Here is a 24,671-nt window from a genome sequence, read left to right on the forward strand (position 1 = left end):
ACATCTGTAAAATAAACGACTCCTGCAAGGAAATGCAGTTACCCAGCCAATCCTTTTGTATTAAAAATATTCAGATTTAATTTCTTTTTACTTTATTTGTGTAAATAAAATGCTTTTCCCAGCAGCTTTTTCCATATGCATAATCTTTTAAACTATAAATCACTTTTATTACATTTCAAGTAAAAAAAAATAAAAATAGAATAAGCATTGTTTTTGAGGGGACATCAGAAGTGGAAAATGCTGGCACAAAAACACTCTTCAGTGCCCGAAAACCGTAAAGCTATACCCCACCCAATTTCTGCAGCAGATGTCTTTAAGAAAAAAAAGTTTATGGCTTTCTAAAAGATAGAATCCCGGTTAAGCAGGTTATACAATTTAGTGTTTTCCATAGTAAGTCAGAAAGGCCAAGAAGTATTCATATAGATGGTTAGTTATCTAAAGTCTCTACTATCAAATTTCAGTGCCCATACACATTCTGTTCCAGTTATCAATACCTGCCACTGTGTATTAACAAAAACATAGCACTTATTGTTTGATAGGAACAAACCAAAAGGAACCAGGAAATAATAGCCTGAACCCCAATATTATTTTATTTGCCGTACAGAAAACATGACAAAGAAATCAACCACAACTATTTTAAGACAAATTATCTTAATAATCAAATCAGCAATTTACAGTTATGTGTAATACAGATTACAATAACATTCATTAAAAACCAAGTAAAAATATTCTTTGTAGCAAATAAAGATGGTTTCTTAAATCTACCTAATTGGGAAAGAGGATTCCCACAAAAGCTTTAATTGGTGAACTTAATGTAGCTGTTCTTTCTAAACTTTAGGATTCAGATTAATGCAAAAAACCTCCCTTATTTTAATTTTAATGTACATCTTTTTTTTTTTTTACATAATTTCAATCATTTGGTCATATTTAACATTTTCTTAAATATATATTGTATTTGTTTGACATATCTATAGGATAGAAAAAGCACAATCATTTGGAAAATGCATCAGTGAATGTTTTTCCTGCTGCAAACATAAGCTTGGTTGGTTTGTTAAAAGCTGCATTTTGCTTTGAATTGCAATACTTATTACGTTTTCTAGTTTTAAGCAAAAATACGAGGCCATGTCCCTCTTTGGTGCTCCAAAGAGTGTTGCAAATGGGAAATTTATTCCAACTTCTTTTCCACTGTGTCTTTCTGTTTCTTCTTTTTCTCTTGGTAAGAACTGTACTGCGAATCAGTTCCGAAGAGTTTATCCCACCATGTGAAGGTTGAAGAGTAATTTCCAATGAAGTTCATATGATGGAAGTCATGAAAGCGAGAGCCAGCATAAAAGGGCAGGAAATGTAAAGGATTCAGAGGAATATCATAGCCACTGAAAGGAAAAATAATGGAATGCACAGACTGTTAGATTTACAACATGCAGAAAAAAACTTCTCAACCCTGGGAAGAGATAAGTAACATACTAAGACAAGTTTCTACATGGTGATTATTCCCTAAACCTACACAACCTAGTCAAGCATGAGTTTTTCATATTTTTCATTTTCTCCCATAGTATCTGCCAGCCAATCCGATCTGGCAGGATCGGTGCACTTTGAGTTCCATTGATTAAACAATAACATCTATAAACATCCCAGAAGAATGCCTTTCTCTGTATCAACAACTGCCCTCTGGAATGTGGTTCCTCACAAGATTTGAATGGCCCAGCCAACTGATGTTTTGAAGGGCCCTTAAAATCTTTGTCCAGGCCTTTGGTGAGTGTAACTCAAGCCCCTTTTTCTTTGTTCCCATCAGCAAGCATCTGGGCAGCAGTCTCCCAATGGGCAGCAGGGTGCTTGCTGGCTGCATGAAAAAAGCCTAGAAAGTAGTGGATTGTGATTTCACTGAACTAGGGCTGCATAAAAATCTTGGTTTACGTAGGAAGAACCTGGCTATAGAAAAATACATACATACATACATACATACATACATACATACATACATACATACATACACTGCTCAAAAAAAATAAAGGGAACACAAGCAGAAGACATCCGAGATCTGAATGAATGAAATAGCCTTATTAAATACTTTGTTTGTTACATACAGTGGTTTTGTGTTCCCTTTAGTTGTTTGAGCAGTGTATAAACTACTATATGTAAAGAACAAAGTATTTAATAAGGCTATTTCATATATTAGACGCAATTCTATTTCAGATGGTGTTTGTCCATGCAGCTTCAGTTCATCTATGTAAAGTAGATAGGATAGCCAAGCAGATGTTTTTGATGTTTGATAGCCATGACTTGATTTATTCTGTACTGTTGACAATGACAAGCAGTAGTGGTAATAGTGAATCTCCTTGAATTCTCTTTTGATATTAACATCTCCCAGGCTATCACCACTGACCAGCAACTATGTCTTCTATTGTGCATCTTTACACAAAACCTCTAATGTTTGTACTGACTCCTGTTATTTCTAAGCACCTGATTTTTCTTGTCCTTTTCTGTTTTTATTACAAGTTCTTTCATTTCATCTTATATTTTATTCTAATCCACTTTCTTTATCCAGGCTCCATTCTTTCAAATGATCTATCATTTGTTGTTTATATCTTATGATTTATGATCTATGACATAACTTTGTCGTTTGTATGTACAACGAGACCTTATGCATGATTATGATCTATGACATCACTTTGTCGTTTGTATGTACAACGAGACCTTATGCACTGGATACAAATTCCTTGTATGTCCAATCACACTTGACCGATAAAGAATTCTATTTTATTCCATTCCATGTTGTCCCATAGCTGCACCCAGAACTACACTGTTTCTTTATCAGGTATTGATGGGTTCACTGCAGTCATTCCATTGATGGATTGTACAAACGTTTCTGATTTGATTGAAATTGGAGATTCTGCCTATAGTGTGCAATTTGAGCTTCATATTTGCTGATCTTCTTGGCTATAGCCGTTATTTGATACTTTATTATTTCCAGTGCTTCTTTAACCTTCCTTGTTTCTAGATGATATCTCTTGATCAGATTTTTTAGTTTTCTTATTCTTCAGGTTTATTTTTCTTTCATCTGTTCAATATTCTATTTAACTAGTGAAAACCTTTTTGCCCAAACAATATCTGAAGAATTTAGAAGCTTGTCATGGAGAAGTTATTGACAACTTTTTCAAATAGTTGTTTAAATAATTCTAAAATTTCTGAATCTGAACACAAAGAATCATAAATAAATAACAGAAGATTACCTGTGAACATCAATGGTCTCTATCAAACGACAAACCATCCATGCCCATAGCAAAATTAGGTGATTACAGAAGACAATTATCCCAATGAAGAATCCAGTTCCAAGGATTAGAGTTTCTAAAGGATGTGCATATGCAGCTTGCATCCCAAATGGTGCCTGAAGAAAAGTATACAGAAAAGGTTTGTGCACGTGTATCCATACTGAAGAAAAAATTCATATATATGCTTCAATATGACTGTTTCAGGAGATCATTTTCCTTCGTGTGCTAACTTTGAACTCACACAGTTTCAGGAAATGTAAGACTGAATAAATAGAACACATTTCTAAATGTAATAATGTTTGCTACTGCTAACTCCAGACAGCTCCTTAAAACAGTAGGTGCTGTATAACTGTGGATACTGTATGATTTAAAGACACACAGACAGGATTCAATAGATCAGGAAACTTGTGTATTCAGTGAAGTTTTCCTCAACGTTTAAAAAAGACCATGCTAAAGAGGTTGCTTGATACTAATTTTCATATTATTTTAGAAACAGAAATTAAGTTATTTAAGTAAAACTGACAAATGTACAAATGTTTTGCAAAAAATATTGTTGGTTTACTGCAATGTTTAAAACTCTTAACCTCTTGTAAACCTTTCTGGCCTCATACGATAGGAAGAACTTTACTTTAAGTAAAAATAATATAGACAAATAATAAACCCCAGGTTTCGTCTCCCTATTTCTAAAAATAATAACTAACACATGTCCATTGCATGAAATTTTAAGGTTGCAATCATATACCGAAACAAGTTCCGGTGAGTTTCATGGAATATTCTTATTGGTAAGCACATATACAATTTAACCATGTAAACCAAAAACTTAAGAAATTACATACAAGAAATTCATGATGTACTTTGTGGATATATTTATAAATTTTCTTATGATGAAGTAGTCGATGCAAGAAATAATGCCAGGTATCTTCAATCACAGCACATCCAAAACACTGAGTAAGTATCACAAACCTTTAAAAGAAAAATTAGCTTTTGAGATATATATTTGTGCAATCTATCCAATGATCAATGCTAGAAACCTGACATAACATACACAGAAATTTTAATAACATATTTTTCCCCCTTGGAGCAACAAGCACAGCAAAATAAATTGCTTTTTGAGAAAGACAGGAAACAGTAGTTACATATGATGTAGTTTATATTATATTTAAAATAAAATAGCACTTAGGCTTCAATTTTCATCCTGAATAAAGATATCCAGGTATTATCTATTATATTTGTATTTGTTTTGTAGAATGAATAAATGATAAAATTTGAAGAATGTATAGAGATTAACAGACAATTAGAAATAACAGACACTGCCTCCCCCTAGCACCCCTAGGGGTGTGTGTGTGTGTGTGTGTGTGTGTGTGTGTGTGTGTGTGTGTGTGTGTGTTTTCCAGCATAATTCTGGAGCACCTGGGCCGTTAAGGAGACCAAGTGTGGTGTCCTAGAGTGGCAATTGTTTGTGATGTCAGTTCCTTCGCAGCTTCCTCTAGAAAGCCAGCCGTAACATTCGCCCTCCAGTGGACCAATGGGGAAGTGCATGATGGATTTGGGGCAAAGTGCCAGAATCATAGACATGGTGGGAAAGAGGAGCACATGGGAGGGGGGAAGGAGAGGGCAGGGATGATGGGCATGGGAGTAGGGGGAAGAAAGGCACTTCTCTCATGTAATGTAAAAATGTAAGAACCAGGCTTTTGTTTGTTTTACCACACATCTGTTGCATTTATTCCCAGTCATAATGAAAACTTTTGGGAAGCTGAGTGAAAGCAAAATTCTTTATTTAGATGGATGGTGAATTTAGATTTAGCACAGAAGGTATTGCTCGTTTGATTTTAAGGCTTATATTTTTTTTTAAAGAAGAATTAACAAAAACTCTTTATTCATGTTTATATTGTGCTTACTGTAGAAGCTTTCAGTTTTAAAAAACATAATGTCCATCTGTATTAACAATTGTGTTGACAGTCTGTGCTTATTTTCAATTGCCTTAAAATCATTTTCAATCCCTCAGAAGCCTCTGACAACCTTCCTTCCTTCCTTCCCCCCATCTGCCCCTTTCATCTAGGACACAGCATTCTCTAGTTTTTAATAAATTTGAAATTACTGAGCCATAGATTCAAAAACATTTTTGGTCAAACTTCTGGAAATATCTCCCAAATCCAGTCCTTGATCAGCATATAATTGCCTCCCACCGGCCAGTTCGCTCCCACAGAGGGGGCCTCTTCAGGGTGCCGTCAGCCAGACAATGTCGGCTGGCGACCCCCAGGGGGAGAGCCTTCTCTGTGGTGGCACCTACCCTCTGGAACAATCTACCCCCAGAGATACGAGTGATCCCAGACCTCCGGACTTTTCGTCGGGCCCTTAAAACCTATTTTTTTCAGTTAGCCGAGCTGTCCTGATTTTATGGTGGGTTTTTAAAATTTGATATTGATTTTAATTGAAATGTTTTAAATTATGGGTCAAACTTTATTTAATTATTTTAAATCTATTTTAACTTTTGTGTACAAGTGTTTTATTTTGGCTGTTCACCGCCCTGAGTCCAAAAGGAGAAGGGCGGTATAGAAATCTGAAAAATAAATAAATAAATAAATAAATAAATAAATAAATAAATAAATAAATAAATAAATAAAAATATCAGTATTTTTAATGTGTGGAAATATGTATTTTTAACAAACAAATAATGACAAATAATCAAATATTACTTACCATCTTGGCATCATTTCCCAGTCATAAGGAATATTGAAATATTCTGTGAAATAATAGGTACCACATATGAGAGGCAGCTGAATAAAAAACTGATTGAACATAACATTTTTAAAACATTTCCATTGTCCTGTCCATGTTTCTGGTTTATCCTATAATAGCGGCAAATAAACAAAAATAATTAAATAGTGAATATAGCAAACTGATTACTTTTCCTACAGGCTCTCTTTCCAACTACAATAATGCTAACATAAAACATATCACAACATATTCTGGACTTTTGTATTTTTGTTGCAATGTCTCCTACAGTACATGTAAAGGCTTGAGGTTATACAATTTTGTCCTTGCTCTCTACCCCATATGCCTGTTTATTCCAATTACTGAGATAGGAAAATTACTGTCCATTCATAGTGATTCTCTTAATTAAGAATACAATCTTAGGCAAGTTTACTTACAAACATAAGCGTCATTATGTTCAGTGGTATTTTCTCCATAAGTATGGATAGGACTGCAGCAAAGTAAGATGCTTAACTTGAGTTCAAATATTACACTGCAAAATGTGCATTCTTGAAATGAGGTGATTTGAATATGAACCATCTGATTTTTTAAGAATTAGAGAACTGTTCTCTGATTATTTTTTATTTTGATTTTATTTGTCCTGCACTGAAATTAATAATTTCAGGTGAGATTTCTTCTGATGCACTTTAGTCAATACAAATATTAGTGAGGATTTAATAAATAATTCACACAGTATATAAGTTATAAATCAACTACTATCTGGAATGAGCTCCCCCCGGAGATACGGAGGATCCCTGATCTACGCACTTTCCGCCGCGCTCTCAAGACCTTTTTATTCCATCAGGCTGGCCTGGCCTAATTTTTCCCTTTTTTCTTTTTTAAAACGCAAATTTTAATTCATTTTTAATTTATTGGGGTGTTTTAAATCTGTCTTCGGCCAAATTGTTTAATTCGGTTTTATTCTGTTTTTAAATTTTGTATTTATGTGTTTTTATCTTGTGGCTGTTCACCGCCCTGAGTCCTTTGGGAGTAGGGCGGTATATAAATCAAATAAACTAAACTAAACTGCTTTAAGTTATAAATCTAGTTAAAGCTCTGCTTTAAATAAAGTTTTCTGTAGGCAAGAGTTATGTATATGGCTGCTAGTTAAAGGACGGCCCGTAATTTCATGATATTTCATGAATTTCATAAAGACTTTAGTCTTCTCCCATCAAATCAGGTTCGCCTAATACGCCAGTTGCATCCCTTTCTAGATTGGGACTCCCTACGCACCGTCACTCAAGCACTCGTCACGTCCAATCTGGACTACTGCAATGCTCTCTACATGGGGCTCCCCTTGGGGTGCACCCGGAGGCTCCAGTTGGTCCAGAATGCGGCCGTGCAGGGGATTATGGGAGCGACAGGGCGCTCCCATGTGACCCCCCTCCTGCGCGAGCTGCACTGGCTTCCTGTGGTCTTCAGGGTGCGCTTCAAGGTTTTGGTGACCACCTTAAAGCGCTCCATGGCTTAGGGCCGGGGTATTTACGAGACCGCCTTCTGCCGCCAATAGCCTCCCACCGGCCAGTACGCTCCCACAGAGAGGGACTCCTCAGGGTGCCATCGGCCAGACAATGTCGGCTGGCGACCCCCAGGGGCAGAGCCTTCTCTGTGGCGGCACCTGTCCTCTGGAATGACCTACCCCCAGAGATACGCACGATACCAGACCTCCGGACTTTTCGTTGGGCCCTGAAATCACATCTTTTTCACCTAGCCGGGCTGACTTGATCCCATCCTTTTGATTTTAATTTGTAATTGGTTTTAAATGGATAGCCAAAATTATTTAATTTTTTTTAAATTGCTTTTAAATTTTATATGTTATGTTTTACCATGGCTGTTCACCGCCCTGAGTCCTGTTGGAGAAGGGTGGTATACAAATAAAATAAAATAAAAATAAATAAATAAATAAATAAATAAATAAATAAATAAATAATTTGCAGACATATTAACAACAGGTTTTTCAAGTGATTAGCTCCAAGCCTGACAGAAAAGCTCTTTGTTCTCTCTCTCTCTCTCTTTTTTTTTTTTTTTGAAGTTATATTTTCACAATTTGTTGAGGGTAATTACTGAAGCTTAGCATTTATTGCATCTCAGCATATCTTTGAATAGATCTTTGTAGTTAAGAGTAGCCAAATAATACCCCACAAGATAAATTTAATTTATTGTAATCATCAGAGTTTCAAGTCCTTTTTATTCATTTCTTTCAATACTACCAGACAGAACTGAGATTTGATACCAATTTTTTGCAAAAGAGCCAATAGATACAAATTTCATATTACGACACCACACAATAAGGGCAAAGAAGTATCAGATCATTTTAACCTCCCAGGACACTCAACAACCACAAAGGCTTTTAATGCACTATAAATGTAATTATATGTAATTTTAAATTGTAATTTATTTTATATGTAGTTTGCATCTGTGTAACAATCTTTCCTCTCCCTTCACTCTCCCTCATTCCAATTCAAATCCTAAATGTAGTCACTCTGGGCATTTAAAGAAATGAACTTCGAGAGGGGGAGGAGCTGACATCATGGCAAGATGGACGGAGGATTCCTGGGGCTCCAGGATCGCCGCTGAGAGCCCCACCGCCAGACGGTCCTAATTGGACCTCACAGTCTTGTTTTGACTGTGATAGTGGAGGGCACATCCTGATGATCCCAGGGTCACCGCAAAGTCCCTGGTTGATCCAGGAGAAGCCCTTTTTATAGTGGCGGGATGACAGCCATTATAGCTTCTTAAGTTGGGACAGCTCCGGAAGAAGATTAGAAGGACAGTGAGTCGATGCAGTAAGAGACTTTCAATTTAAATCAATATAAAAGAACACCCTGAAACTGAAGTGGAAACTAAATTGGAGATAAAAGGAAATTAAGGAGCGAAATTAAGGTGGACTTTTTTTTTTATTTGTTTTTGACTGGGACTGGATTGAAAGGGATTAATAGAACTGAGAGTTTTTGTCTTATATTTTTAAGCCTTTGTGGCTTTTATTATAATTCTCTTTCTATTTAATCTTTTCTTCTTTTTTGAGGATTATTTCTTTTTCAATTTTATTGGATTAGGCCACTTGTTTTTTTTTTTTTTTTAAATTGGATTACAATTGTGGGAAAGGAAGGGGAGTGTGTAATATTGCCATCTAGTGGATTGGAAATTTTGTTTCTTATTTTTTCTGCTCAAGCTGCAAGTTGCAACAATTGTGTTACATTCTGTTACAACTCAAGGACTCTGAACTTTCTTGCAGATAAGATAGTTGGAAGCACATCTGTGGAAATTTGAATTATCTGTATTGTTTATTCAAGTGTTCTTTGCGGAGCTATCAGAAGTAGGAGTCTGAGACTGAATGAGCGAGATTTGTTAGTGTTTGGGAGGGAGAGCAGCAGAAAAACTGAAATCTATCTTTTTTTCCTCTCCTTTCATTTTTTCCTTGCTAAGTGATAACTCTCTGTATCCTTCCCCTGTTTAAATATTTTTAATGGACTTATGAAACTTTTTTTCCTTTTATAAATAACTGAATTGGATTAAGGTACACAAGTGCCTGAAGATTGTTTTTTCTTTTCTTCGTTGGCTTTTTATTTTCCAGTTTTGTTTTCTTTCTTTTCTGTCTGGCCTTCCTTTTTGATTTTTTAGATTTTTTTTTTTATACATTTGGATTGATATACGCCTCCTTTAAATTGGATTATGGTATAGAAGAACCCAAAGAATTGTTATTTTTTTTCTTTTCTTTTTTCTTTTTCTTTTGGCTTTCTTTTTTTTTGGCTATTTGTGACTACTTGATAGAATGAGTAGAAAGGTAACGGCAGTAGGCTCCTCCTCAACCACGCCTTCCTCATCACCATCTGGAAGACAGCGATCCATTCAGATGATGCTTCAACAGGAGAAGGAGAAAAAAAAGAAAAAGAGAAAGAGACAACACTATAGATGATTCTCCAAGTAGTCCAGAAGATTGAACAACAACAATTAAAGACAGATGAAAAGGTGGAGAGTATACAGCAAATGATGTTGAAATATGAAGATAGACTTGAGAAAAATGAGGAGCAAAGAGAAGAAAAAATTAAAGATATAGATACTAGATTGGAAGAAGTTGAATGTGACAGGAGTGGATTAGTTGGATGGGAGATGGATAGATCAGAATTCTATCTCAGATTTCAAAATGTAGAGGAAGAAAAAGGAGAGAATTTGGCAGAAGTAATGATAGGAATCTTAGCAGAAGCACTAGAAGTCACCAAGGAGAAGAAGATGGATGGCACAGATGAGATATATCAAGTTTATACAAGGTATGCAACGCGCAACAAATTACCACGAGAAGTACACATAAGGTTTACCAAGAAATCAATCAAAACACAAATACTGCAGATTGCTAGAGAAAAAACATTGAAGTACAAGGAGAAAGAAATTGTGGTTCTGAAGCAAATACCAAGAAAAGTGAGGAAGATGAGGAGAGAATACCAATTCTTGACTAAAATACTGCTTCAAAAAGGTGTGAACTACAGATGGCTGATAACAGAAGGATTAGTGCTAATGTGGCAATAGCAAGGATACAGAATAGATGCAATAAATAAAGCTAAAGCATTTTATGCAGAATTCCTCAAAGAGAAGGAAGTGGAATTGAAAAAGACAGAATTACCAATAGAACTCCAAGAGGAGGACTTAGCAATGATTGAAAAAGCAGGAGTAGTAGGGGGGACTGTGGAATACAAAGAACAATGTGAACCGAGAACTACTAGAACAATAAATCCTTCTTACAAAGTATGAAAATGGAAGAGAAAAAATTGATTTCAATTAACATAAATGGACTTAATTCAATGGTTAAAAGAAGAAAGGTATTCCACAAATTAGAGAAATTAAAATTTGATATAATCCGCTTGCAAGAAGTACATATTAAAAAGCAATACAAACAGTTATTGGTGCAGTCAAAATTAGGGAAAATTTTTACATCATTGCCATAATGTAAAAAAAGAGGAGTTGTCTTATATATTAGAAATACAATATTAGCGGAGCATATATACGCAGATGATGAAGGAAGAATGTTGATAGAAATAATAGATAATAATATGAAAATACTTTTAATAGCACTATACGCTCCAAATAACAATCAAGGTGACTTCTATAGAAAATTGCATATGAAAATAATTGAATTGGAATATGATAATACCTGCATGATGGGAAATTTTAATGGTATAGTGGATGAGAAATGAATTATAAATTGTAAATTATAAATATACTTTCTATTCTGACAGACACTCATCTTGGTCTAGATTAGGTGTGATATGGACAAAAATGGAATTGACTTTGAATATAGAACAAATTGAGATAGAAGCAAATACGTAGGCAGATCCTAACCCAGTGACAGTGAAATGGAAAGGACAAAGGAGAAGATCCAGATGGACTTTAAATAACACTGTATTAAAAGAAAAGGATTTTGTCCAGAAAATGGAGAGAGAATTGGCTTCTTTTCAAGCAGAATAGGAAAGAGGACACATTGATGCAAAAACTTTGGGATACAATGAAAGCTTATGCCAGAGGTCTGATAATGGACTATACAAGGAAAAGAAATATTAAGAAAAGACAAATTTATAAAATACTAGAAGATGATTACAAGAGATTTGAAAAAGAACTCCAGAAATCTCCACATAAAAAAGATGTTAAAATGAAAATGGACACAATAAAACATAAAATGGAGTTATTGGAGAAAGAAGATCTAGCCCAAAAAATTAGAAGTACTAAACAGAATTATTTTGAGAATGCTAACAAGCCAGGCAGAGGGTTAACATATAAATTGAAAAAAGAGAGAGAATCAAGAAAAATAATACAACTAATGGACGACCAAGAACAAAGCAAATTTGGGAACAAGGAGAAGAAAAAAATATTCAGGACTATTATAGACAACTGTATGAGCAGGAAAGTATAGAGGAGGGAAATGTGATAGGATACCTCCAAAATGCAAATTTACCTGAGACCCCTAAAGATATCAAGGAGATGCTAGAGGGAAATATAACGATGATGGAACTAACTGAAACAATTAAAAAACAAAAGAATGGGAAGGTACCAGGGCCAGATGGACTGCCAGCGGAATATTATAAGACATTGCAGGAATCCTTGAGTCTCCCACTTTTAGAAGTGATGACAAAGAAGGATATACCCAAGTCATGGTCAGAGGCATATACATATTACATTGGTTCCTAAGGAAGACACTGACCCACAACAAATCAAAAACTATAGACCCATATCCCTGCTAAATTCAGATTATAAAATTGTTGCTTCAATAATGGCAGAAAGATTTAAAAGATATCTAAACAACTTTATACATTCAGATCAAAATGGGTTTCTGCCAAAGAGACAAGTTAGAGATAATATGAGAATAATTCTGGACACTTTTGAATATTATGAGGTCCATCCTGAAAAGCAAATGGCTCTGATATTTTTAGATGCACAAAAAGCTTTTGACAATGTGAATTGGCGATTTATGTTGCTTCAAATGGAACAGATGGGCTTTGGCAAAAAATTTATTCAAGCAATAGAAGCTATATATCATAAACAAACTGCAAAAGTAATGATAGATGGAGAATTGACATATTCTACTGAGATAAAAAAAAGGTACCAGACAAGGTTGTCCACTGTCCCCTCTCTTGTTTGTATTAACATTAGAAGTGCTAAATAGAAATATTAGAGAAGAAAAAGATATAAAAGGAATGAAAATTCAAAAGGAAGAATATACATTGCAAACATTTGCAGATGACCTGGTTTTTATTCTTGAAGATCCATTAATATAAATAACTACACTGATAGATAAAATAGGAGAGTTTGGGAAAGTAGCAGGTTTGAAAATTAATAAAGATAAAACAAAGATTTTGACTAAAAATATGTTGGTAAAACAAAAAGAATTGGCGGAAATATCAAAGATGCAGGTCAAAAATAAAGTTAAATATTTGGGGATATATTTGACAGCAAGATGTAGCACACTTAAGGAGAATAACTACAACAAACTCAACAGATTGGGACAGACTTGGCAAAATGAGAAAATTTACAACTATCATTGATTGGGAGGATATTGACTATTAAGCTGAATGTTTTGCCTAGAATTTTATATTTGTTTCAGACAATTCCAATTAGACTGGGAAAAGATTATTTTGAAGAATTAAATAAAATAGTGTTAAAATATATTTCGCAGGGAAAAAAGGCGAGGATAAAATTAAGGTTATTACAAGATGCCAGAATGAGAGGGGGTTTTTGTTTACCCGACTGGGAACTTTATTATCAAGCGACAAGTTTGATGTGGATTAAAGAATGGGTAACGTTAAGAAACACCAGATTATTGAATTTAGAAGGACATGATTTGTTGTTGGGGTGGCATGCGTTTTTATGGTATAAGGGAACAAAAGCACAGGGGTATTTTAGAAGACACCATATACGAGAGGCTTTGTTATCAACTTGGGAGAAGATTAAAAAACAACATTATTTGAAAATTCCAGTCTTGGTATCAACGATTGAAGCATTTTCACACTCAGTAACATTTAGAAGGGAACAAATTGTTAGATATAGTGAATTAATGGATGAAAAGGGTAACTTAAATCAAAGAAAGAACTGGAAGAAAAAGGTTTTAAGATGAATTGGTTTTCTTATTTGCAAATACGTTCTAGATATGAAGAAGATTGTAAGGAAGAAGGTTTTTATAATACTTTGACTAACTTAGATAAAATTTTAACAGGTTCTGATGATTATGTAGTTAAAAAATTGTATGGTTATTTATTAGAGGTAAAATTGGAAGAAGAACAAGTTAAAGAAACAACGATAGCATGGGGGAAAAATTTTGGTTATGGAATTGATTTAGAGAAATGGCAAAAATTGTGGTTGCAAAATTATAAAATGACAATGTCAACAGCATATAAGGAAAATTTGTATAAAGATGTTTTACAGGTGGCATCGACCCCTGACGAGAATAGCCAGAATGTTCAAGAACAAATCTGAAAAGTGCTGGAAATGTCATCTGATACTGGGCTCATATTACCATATGTGGTGGACATGCGTAGAAGCAAAAAGATACTGGACTAAAATCCACACATGGTTGGAAAAAATGACAAAGAAACACATAGACTTTAAACCTGAGACTTTTTTATTAGGAATTGTGCCAGAGACATACAATAGAGAAGTGAGATATTTGATTGTGAATGTACTGACAGCGGCTAGAATTGTGTTTGCTAAAAATTGGAAAAATGAGAAGATATCAACACAAGATGAAGTTATTAAGAAAATCATGGAATGTGCTGAAATGAGTAAATTGATATTTGAAATTAGAGAAGAAGAAGATAAACAATATTATAGGATATGGGATTTATTTTATCAATGACTAGATACTAAAACATGGAAATGAAATGAAATATAAAATGTATGTTAAAATATAATATGTGAAAATAATTATTTTTGGAATGATAATGCAATTGTTCGATAAATAACAAATGAGGATAATGATACAAAGATATATACCAGGTTGATAACATGAGAAATTAGATAATTTGTAAAATATGAATATGGGGATTAAGCACAAGGGATTTGTAACCGATCGACACACTGTTTGCAATTGTTATGAAAGATGGATTTTTTATGTTTTGTTTGTTTAAAAATAAAAAAAAATTAAAAAAAGAAATGAACTTCAATGACATTTGAAATTTAATGACACAAAAACAGCTATTATCAGCTATCATTATTAAATTCGGATTATAAAATTTTTATGAATTTATTGGCTAACAGAATTAAAACAATATTAAACCGGAAGATACATGCAGATGAGAACGGATTTTTACCAGGCCGGCAAATTAGAAATAATTTACGGACAGTCATGAATGTAATTGAATATTATGAAAAACATCCAGAAAAACAAGTAGCCCTGATTTTTCTGGACGCACAGAAGGCGTTTGACCGAGTCAATTGGAATTTTATGACCCAACAAATTAAAAATATGAAATTTGGCGAGTAATTCGAAGAATTAATTTTGTCAATTTATACTAAACAAAAAGCAAGAATACTAATTAACAGAGAAGCAACAAATTCTTTTGAAATAGGTAGGGGAGTAAGGCAGGGGTGTCCTCTCTCGCCGCTATTATTTATATTAACTCTAGAAAACCTGCTTCGGAAAATTAGAGCAAATGGAGATGTAAGGGGGCTTAAAATAAAAGGAGAAGAATACAAGGTCCAAGCTTTCGCGGACGACCTTGTGTTCTTCTTAGAAGATCCACTTTCAACAGAACCCAATCTAATGAAGGAAATTGAAAAATTTGAAAAGTCGCAGGTTTGAAAATTAATAAGGATAAAACTAAAATATTAATCAAAAACCTAACAACGAAACAAATAGAGGAATTAGAGAAACAATCTGGGCTAAAAGTAGTTAAGAAAATTAAATATTTAGGAATAAACCTGACAAATAAGAATATGGATATAAAGGGAAACAATTACGATGGAATGATACATCAAATTGAAAACGATTTAGAAAGATGGGGAAAGTTAAATATTTCATTTTTAGGAAGGATAGCGGCTCTGAAGATGAAAACTTGCCTAGACTCCTCTACCTATTCCAGACTATCCCAGTGAAATTGGAGAAAAAATTCTTTATTAACTTAAATAAAATTACGTCTAATTTTTTATGGGAGGGCAAAAAACCCAGGATAAGCTTGAGCACACTACAGGATGATAAACTTAGAGGAGGTTTTGGTTTCCCGGCGTGGGAGAAATACTATAAGGCAGCAGGCCTGATATGGATAAAAGAGGGGTTAACCTAGGTAATCAACGATTATTAAAACTTGAAGGCCATGATTTAATGATGGGGTGGCACGCCTTCCTGTGGAATTCCAGGAACAAGACGTACCAACATTTTAATAATCATATAATTAGGAGAGCATTAATTGACATCTGGTTGGAGACAAAGAAAAAATGTTACACGAAGGTCCCTGGGTGGTTTTCCACAGTGGAGGCGGCTATGCACCCCAATACTATAAATTATCATAGAATTATACGGTATAGGGATCTATTAGATTCAAATGGATTATTAAGAACACGCCAGGACCTCAGAGATGCGGGAATGGAATTGGATTGGTGGCCCTACCTTCAAGTACAAAATAGATATAGGAAAGACAGGGACAAAAGAAGAATTGATGTGAATCCTAATAGGCTAGACAAATTTCTGGAAGTGAAAGAAGGGAAATTAATATCCAAAATATATAAATACTTATTAGAAATTGACTTAAATGAGAATATAATTAAAGGACAAATGGTTGCCTGGACTAGAAATATAGGTAAAAATATTCAACTAGAAGAATGGGGAAGGATTTGGGAAAACAACATCAAAATAACGAAATCAGTAACCTACAAGGAAAACCAATACAAAATGTGGTATAGGTGGCACCTTGCCCCCGCGAGGCTAGCACAAATGTACCCTAATTTCAGTGGTGGGATTCTGGGGGCTCTAGGGGGTTTGGCCGAACCCTTTGTTAAATTGCTGGCTCGCCCCGCCCCTTGCCCCGCCCCTCCGCACTACTATTTATTGCCAATAAATGGGGCGGGCGAGCCAGCAATTTAACAAACGGTGTTTTTTTGTAATTTATTGGCCCCGCAGCACACCGAACCATTTGTTAAATTGCTGGCTTGCCCGCCCCTCGCCCTGCCCCGCCTCCCATCCGCGCGGCGTCAGCCTACCCTAACCCAGGGCTGGGCAATTGTGGCTCTTTTACAACGTTTGGACTTCAACTCCTGCCTAGCCCATTCTGGGGAATTGTGGAGAATTCTGGGAGTTGAAGTCCACAAGTCTTAAAGCTGCCAAGGTGGGAGACATCAAGCATGAAGCTGGCCAAGTATCCTCCTTGAAAGACAACAGTTGAACATCAGGAGAGCTGTAAGAGGGCAGGGCTACATTTGGAAATTTTTGCATTTTTGCAGGTGGTGCATTACGATCTGGTGTCTGCAATGGAGAGCAAAATCCGGCATATTTGAGGGACAAGGCAGCCCTCATCTCCTGTCGCTTGGGACTCGGAGCGGTAAACAGCGTCTGGTTCGGGGAGCAGCCAGATTTTGCTCTCCATTGCTCTCTCGGGCCCCTGCAAGCTCTCATCTCTCGAGGAGCGCTCCCTGAAGTGGCGCGGGAAACTTTGGTTGGGCTTCTCGAGAGATTAGAGCTTGCAGGGGGCCGAGAGAATAATGGAGAGCAAAATCCGGCTGCTCCCCGAACCAGACGCTGTTTACCGCTCCGAGTCGGCAGGAAATGAGGGCTGCCTTGCGCCGCAAATATACCGAGGTGTTTTTTTTGCTCTCTGTTGCAGACACCAGATCGGTCCCCTGCAAGAGAATGAGAGAGAGAAAGTGGGGGAGAGAGAGAGAAAGAGAAAGAGGGGGGGAGAGAGAAAGAGAATGAGAGAAAGAGGGAGAGAAAGAGAAAGGGGGAGAAAGAGTGGGGGAGACAGAGAAGGGGGAAGAGAAAGAGAATGAGAGAGAGAGTGGGGGGGGAGAGGGAGAGAAAGGGGGAGAGAGAATGAGAGAGAGAGTGGGGGAGAGAGGGAGAGAAAGGGGGGAGAGAAAGAGAATGAGAGGGAAAGAGTGGGAGAGAGGGGGGGGAGAGAAAGAGAAAGAGGGGGAGAGAGAAAGAGAATGAGAGGGAAAGAGTGGGAGAGAAAGGGGGAGAGAGAGAAAGGGGGGAGAGAGAAAGAGGGGGGAGAGAAAGAGAGAATGAGTGGGGAGAGAGAGAGAGAAAGGGGGGGGGAGAGTGCCTGAAGGACCCTATCCCGTCACTGGGAGTGCAGGTGCTTCAGCAAGCGACGCGCTGGATTCGTATTAGTGGTCCACGAAATTTAAAATTATGAACTTGGTGGTCCCTGAGGTCCAAAATGTTGGGGACCCCTGCTCTGGAGGATTTAAGTAGCTTAATTGTGCTTGCTTGCCAATACCAGAATTACAGAGTTGGAAGGGACCTTTGGAGGTCTTCTAGTCCAGAGATCTCCAACCTTGGCAATTTTCTCTGCCTGGGCCTGATGCTTCCTGAGAGGCAGGGGGTCTCTCCGAATGGGACCCCCTCCCCAAAAGGCTGGCCCCAAAGCCCTAGCTCAGAGGTCTTCAAACTTGGCAGCTTTAAGACTTGTGGACTTCAACTCCCAGAATTCTCTAGCCAGCATAGCTGGATGGGGAATTCTGGGAGTTGAAGTCTGCCAGGCTTAAAGTTGCCAAGGTTGGAGATCTCTGGACTAGAAGATAAATGATGACCGGTCAAAAGTGCGAGGACCTGTCAGAAATCACTTTTTTCAGCCCTCTGAGTAGTCCCTATGTGCATATGGACTACTTAGAGGGCTGAAAAAGTTATTTTTGACCGATCCTCGCACTTTTGACCAGTCCTTGAACTTACGACTGTCCTCACATTTTATGTTTTGCGCCCTATCTTGTCACCGTGGTGAAGAGAAGTAGTGGTGAAATGATTGACATGGTTGTTAAGAATGCCGCAATGAGTATAAATGTGAGGATGGTCATAAGTGCGAGGATCAGTCAAAAGTGCGAGGATCAGTCAGAAATGACTTTTTTCAGCCCTCTGAGTAGTCCCTATGCACATAGGCACGCCCATCCGGTCACATGATCAGCTAGCCACGCCTACCCAGTCACATGACCACCAAGCCACACCCACCCAGTCACATGACCAAGCCACACCCTCAACTAAGCCACGCCCACAGAACCGGTTGTTAAAAAAATTGAATCCCACCACTGCCTAATTTGGATCCGAATTGTTGGAAACGTAAACAGGCCCGAGGAACTTATTATCATGTATGGTGGCTATGTCCCAAAATTAAGGTATTCTGGGGGAAAATCAGAATTTGGATATCACAAATTACAGGAGAAGAAATAGAATTAGACCCAGAGATTTTTTTATTAGGAATATATAAACAAAATATCAGAAAAGAAATGACATATTTGATACATCATATAATTACGGCAGCCAGAATAGCAATTGCACAAGTTTGGAAGACCGATCATGTGCCAACTGATCAGCAGATAATACAAAAAATATATGCATGTGCAGAATCAGATCAACTAACACTGAAATTAAAGGATAAGGAAAGCTCAAAATATTTTAAGGTATGGGACAAGTGGTACGATTGGATTAAGCGAAAAGAAAGTGGATAAGGATGTACGTAGTAAACCATATAGATAATCTTAATGAGTACTAAATTTTACCTTTCTTTAATAGTGAATTTTAAATTGAGAACTGATAATTGAGAGGGTATTTCCATGCTTACTTCATATAAATACCAACAACGACTTCACTGTCAGGAAAATGAATATGGGACTAAGTTAAGAAATATATAATGTGTAGAGAAGAAGAATATATATAGATATGTAAAAGAATAGAAATGAAATGTCAAATATATGATATGATCTATGTATATGAATATCTTATTATTGTTTTAATTGTTTTTATAATTGTTTGATAATTTAATAAAGTTTGTTTTAAATTTTAAAAAAAAGAAAGTATATCTATAGTATGTAGATGCAGATAATAAAGTAAAAAAAAGTAAAAAAAAAGAAAATCATGGAATGTGCTGAAATGAGTAAATTGGTATTTGAAATTAGAGAAGAAAAAGATAAACAATATTATAGGATATGGGATTTATTTTATCAATGGCTAGATACTAAAACATGGAAATGAAATATGAAATATAAAATGTATGTTAAAATATAATATATGAAAATAATTATTTTTGGAATGATAATGCAATTGTTCGATAAATAACAAATGAGGATAATGATACAAAGATATATACCAGGTTGATAACATGAGAAATTAGATAATTTGTAAAATATGAATATGGGGATTAAGCACAAGGGATTTGTAACCGATCAACACACTGTTTGCAATTGTTATGAAAGATGGATTTTTTATGTTTTGTGTGTTTAAAAATAAAAAAAATAAAAAAAAATAAATGAACTTCAATGACATTTGAAATTTAATGACACAAAAACAGCTATCGGAAAGTTTCTGATATTTCACTAACAAAGTTAGTGTGTTAACAAAGGTTAACCCAGCTCTTGCCCTCAATGTTTACAATGAGAGCACATAGTTCACTCAACTGAATTGAAATTGAATTGGAATTGAAATCTTATCAAGAAACTGGCACAGGAACAGATATTTTTTTCTAACCAAATGCAAACAACATATCATTCCTAAAGGAATGAAATAACCTCTACAGTCTGAATAACAGAACAGAATAACAGAGTTGGAAGGGACCTTGGAGGTCTTTTAGCCAAGCCCCTGCTCAAGCTGGAGACCCTATACCACTTCAGACAAATGGTTGTCCAATCTCTTCTTAAAAACTTCTAGTGTTGGAGCATTTGACACCAGAACTCAAAACAAGGGGAAAAAATATGATTTCAACTTTTTGGACATTTTATGGCATATCTCAAAGTGCCAGTTTTGGAAAAACTTTAACTCCACCACTGAATGAGAGGTTGCTGAACTTGCATGTTATTTATTTATTTTTATCCCCCCTTTTTACAAGTGGCTCAAGACAGAAAACATACCTAAAATTCCTTCCTCCTATTCTCTCCACAACCCTGGCAGATGGTTGGGTTGAGAGAGAATGACAGTCCCAAAGTCACTCAGATGGATGGATGGACAGACATATCTCCCAAAAGTTTTAGCAATCTCAGAACATCTCAACAAACATAATGTTTTTAATATAATACAAATTCTAACTGATATAATAGTAATCTATCTTACACTGCATTTTCCTAACCAATGGTCTTGCCCTCCTTACTCCCATCGCACCCCAATTTAAATCCTACATTAGTATGATAAAGTGAGTTGCATATCGTAAACATTTATACATTTTAATAGCAAAATAAAGCTAAATAAAGTGCTACCAAACTCCTGCTAATGTTTTAGCACTATAGATTAACATTGTGTTCTCTTTCCTTTAAAAATTCCATCTTACCTGCTGTATTTTATATTTTTGCATATAAGGTATAAACCGAAATACAAATCCAGGTAAGCATATTAAAAAATAGAAAAGTTCAAGAGCAAGAAATGAACCCCAAGTTGCAATCTGGAATTTAGTGCAATTGTCCAGCATAGAGGTCCAAGCATTTTTAAGTGGCTGTTGTAGTGGATTCTCAGGCAGCAAAGAGTCAATGTATTCTATAGCAAGGTAGGCGGAATCCAGTATCTCAGAACTATTGTTATTTGCCATCGTTCAGTTCTGGCACATCACACTGACAGTTTCTTAACAAAGTTTCTATGAATCTGTAAAATGTCAAATTGAGAGAACTCGATAAATGGTAAGACTTAAACAGCAGTGCAATATTAATATTAATATATTCTATATTACAGCACACACTATAAAGGCAAGTTTGCAATTTCTAGAACTTAAATTTGCAGTTAGGTACATTTTGAGAGCATTTCATCTAGAGTCCATGTAAAAATTCCACAAAAAATGAGATTCATAATTGTCCCCATTCTGAGCATATGGATATGATTTACATTTTGACTATGGTCTCATATCAGGTGTCTGTAAAAACACACATGTAGAACCCAAAAGGTTTTAGATGAGTAATTGTAATGGATTTCTAGATACAGATGGATGTAATTTGATGATGGCTTCACATGAATCCATGATAAAAGTAGTTAGCTGCCTCAGAAATCTGAGTTTATCCAGGTTTATTTTAATTTAGGTATTTTTTTTAATTTTCAAAAAACCTTTATTAAAATTTAAAATATTAAAATACAAATACAGATACATCTGTAACTAAAATACATCCATGATATTTGTACAATTCAACATCGTTCTAACAGTACACAAATCTTAACTCTAAATTGTGTTTACATATATTTGATCAAGAAGGAATATCTGTGAATATTATGGAGTTAAGATTTGTGTAATTTATGTAATTTAATATAATCACCAGTAAAGGCATTTTGCATGAGAGAGATAATATGGGGCAGCTGATTTATTCTACCTGTTGCTTTCCAGAAGTATTGTGATGCAGTTCTAATTGCTAACTGCTACAACTAAAAAGAACATCGTGTTGGGGCAATGTTTGTCTAGAATATTTGATACGAAACCATTTTAAGCCATTCATTAACCCTGATCTGCACTGGACCTTTGTGAAAAAATCATGGGTGGGGGGGACAGATACATTGCCTTGAGTGCCTTGGAGAAAAGTCCAGGACCAAGTTATTTTTATTCAGATGTTTCCTTCTTTTGCAACCATTATGAGTAAATGTATCATCTGTTGGAGAAGTACCTTTCAATGATCCCCTCATCTGCAAGAAACAAATCTCCCTCCCTAATTCAGAAATCTGCTTTGTTTCTGACGGAGATGCATTAGAAATTACTTAAAACGATATCCACCCCTCCCTCCCCCGCAAACACACCCACTAATAAAAGGGGAAAGAAGCGAAACACACACAAATAAACATGCGGAGGGGATTTGTCATTCTTTGGGGATGTTTAATAGGCTAACATACTGAAAGGCAATGAGTTCACTTCGGGAAAGTGCCTCTTCCTGCATTTCCACCCTCCGCATGATGAGACCGGTTCATTGCGCTGCAGAAAGGCCGGAAAGGCACAGGTCCACACAACCACACAGTCACACTCGAGCGATGCCTCTGGTTCGCTTACCTGGCGCAGCTCTCTCCGCAAAGCTCCAGTGGAGGGAAGGGGAAAAAAGGCAAATTCGTCCTCAGCGCGAGCTCTTCAGAAAGAAGCTTCCCGGGAATAGCTGTGAAGGCTTGCGCTGCTCCGATTGGCTAAAGCGCGAGATGTCGTCACGATCAGGCGTGCGCTCGCTCGACAGTGAGGATGGGTAGGTTTCTTGGGGCAGCCGATAGTGGACATCACTTCACCAATGAAGATAGGCGGGATACTGTAGCAGGGGTGGTTACCACAGAAACCGCAAGAGTTTCCTGCTCTGTTGTGTTTTGTTTAAATGAAAGCGATATTTGATAGAACCCGGTTAAGGAATGCAGGCTTTCACTGACATAAATACAGTAAAAATGAATAGCTTAAGCTACCTGGGGAAACAAAACATTTTGATATTCTTTTTTTAAAAAAAAATATTTTTATTAAACAGTTTTTTTAAAAAACAAACAAAAACAGATATTTACATCTTCTTTTCAACATCTTCGCATCAGTGATCCATATTTATACATTTTCTCTCTCTTATCTTAATGTATCTTTTATAGATATATTTTGGTACTTAAAAGGTCCTTAAAAGGACCGTGGGATTGTGTGTGAAGCCAGGAGAGCCTCGCGGATGTCTGGCTACCAGTCCGTGTGTTACTCATTTAGCAGCACCCAGGAGGCACGTGTGGTTTAAGGATTGCCACGGACGTGAGTAACTTTGCCTCGATTAAAGTCAAGAAACCCACCACTCTTGACAGCGCTTAAGCTGCTGGCCGATCATCAGAACACCACACAAAAATGGATTAACTTTCAGTGAAAAACAATTTGATACTTCCTAACTTGGTATTTTTTCTGCACATAATCTATCCATTTTTTCCATTCCCATTCATAAGTCTCTTGTGAGCGATCTTTTAAATATGCTGAGATCTTCGCCATCTCCGCAAAACTGGCCATCTTGAAAGTCCATTCTTCAATGGTGGGTAAAGCTTCATTTTTCCAATATTTACCTATCAATAATCTCGCTGCTGTTATCATGTACAATATCAGCTTAGTTTCATCCAATGTAAAACCCTTTACTATACCCAATAAAAACAGTTGTGGAGAAAATTGAATTTTTTTCTTCAAAACATTCTGCATAACCCACCATATTTTTATCCAAAAAGCCTTAACTTTCTTGCAATTCCACCAAACATGATAATATGTAGCATCTAGACTATCACATCTCCAACATTTTGGCTGAACATTAGGATACATGCAGGATAATTTCTTGGGATCTAAATGCCATCTGTAAAACATTTTATAGAAATTTTCCCTCAAATTCTGCGATTGGGTAAATTTAACGTTCTGAACCCATATTTTCTCCCATGTTTCCAACATTACTGGTTCTGCAAAATTCTGTGCCCATTTAATCATACAATCTTTAACCAATTCAGTTTCTGAATCCCTTTCTAACAAAACATTGTAAAGCCTTTTAATATGCATTGGACCTTTCTCTTTTATATGTCTAACCAATTCTTCCTCATGCAACATAATACCAGTTTTTTGGTCCTCTTTCCATCTCAATTGTAGTTGATTATATTGTAACCAAGTTAAGTTTATCCCTTCGTCCAACAGTGTCTGTAATGTCTTCAACTGCCATCTGCCCGCATCTGTAAAAAGAACCTCTTTGTATAAAAACCCCCCGAGTGACATTATATTTGTATTCCACATAATATGACCAAGATCCAGCCATAGCGGTATTTTATAATCCCATTTGAATCGGTGCTTCTTCCAAACTCTCATCAAAGAGTCTCTAAGTATATGGCTTTTAAATACTTTATCCACTTTGTTGTCATAAAATAAGTAAGCATGCCATCCAAAATCAAGGTCAAAACTTTCTATATTCAATATTCCAGTCTTTTTCCTTCCGAACCAATCGCTTGCTTGAGTCAAAGCTGCTGCTTCATAATATATCTGTAGGTTTGGGAGTTTAAGGCCTCCCCTTTCTGGAGCATCCTGCATAATTTTTAAT

At 36.1% G+C, this 24,671-nt stretch overlaps 1 protein-coding gene across 1 annotated transcript; it reads right to left on the minus strand.

Annotated features, from left to right (window-relative positions):
* Window positions 1-583: 583 nt before the first annotated feature.
* On the minus strand, window positions 584-22,946 carry LOC139320315 (methylsterol monooxygenase 1-like). Its single transcript, XM_070948564.1, has 6 exons — window positions 22,658-22,946; window positions 20,972-21,279; window positions 5,970-6,118; window positions 4,106-4,232; window positions 3,231-3,385; window positions 584-1,373 (listed from the first exon to the last, which is right to left on the minus strand). The coding sequence occupies exons 2-6, from the start codon at window positions 21,224-21,226 to the stop codon at window positions 1,166-1,168; spliced, it is 894 nt and encodes a 297-aa protein (XP_070804665.1). The 5' UTR covers window positions 21,227-21,279; window positions 22,658-22,946; the 3' UTR covers window positions 584-1,165.
* Window positions 22,947-24,671: the final 1,725 nt, after the last annotated feature.

The sequence above is a fragment of the Pituophis catenifer genome, unplaced genomic scaffold (assembly GCF_029215685.1).
Source record: "Pituophis catenifer annectens isolate HBS135680 unplaced genomic scaffold, rPitCat1.0.hap2 SCAF_8, whole genome shotgun sequence".
In the NCBI taxonomy this organism is placed as follows: Eukaryota; Metazoa; Chordata; class Lepidosauria; order Squamata; family Colubridae; genus Pituophis; species Pituophis catenifer.

Excerpts from the sequence above, each read along its gene's own strand:
- LOC139320315 (XM_070948564.1), bottom strand. The coding sequence starts at position 21,226 with ATGGCAAATAACAATAGTTCTGAGATACTGGATTCCGCCTACCTTGCT. Across the intron at positions 4,233-5,969 it reads TGGGAAATGATGCCAAGATG|GTTTGTGATACTTACTCAGT; the intron begins GTAAGTAATATT and ends TTTCTTTTAAAG. Across the intron at positions 1,374-3,230 it reads GAGACCATTGATGTTCACAG|TGGCTATGATATTCCTCTGA; the intron begins GTAATCTTCTGT and ends TTTTCCTTTCAG.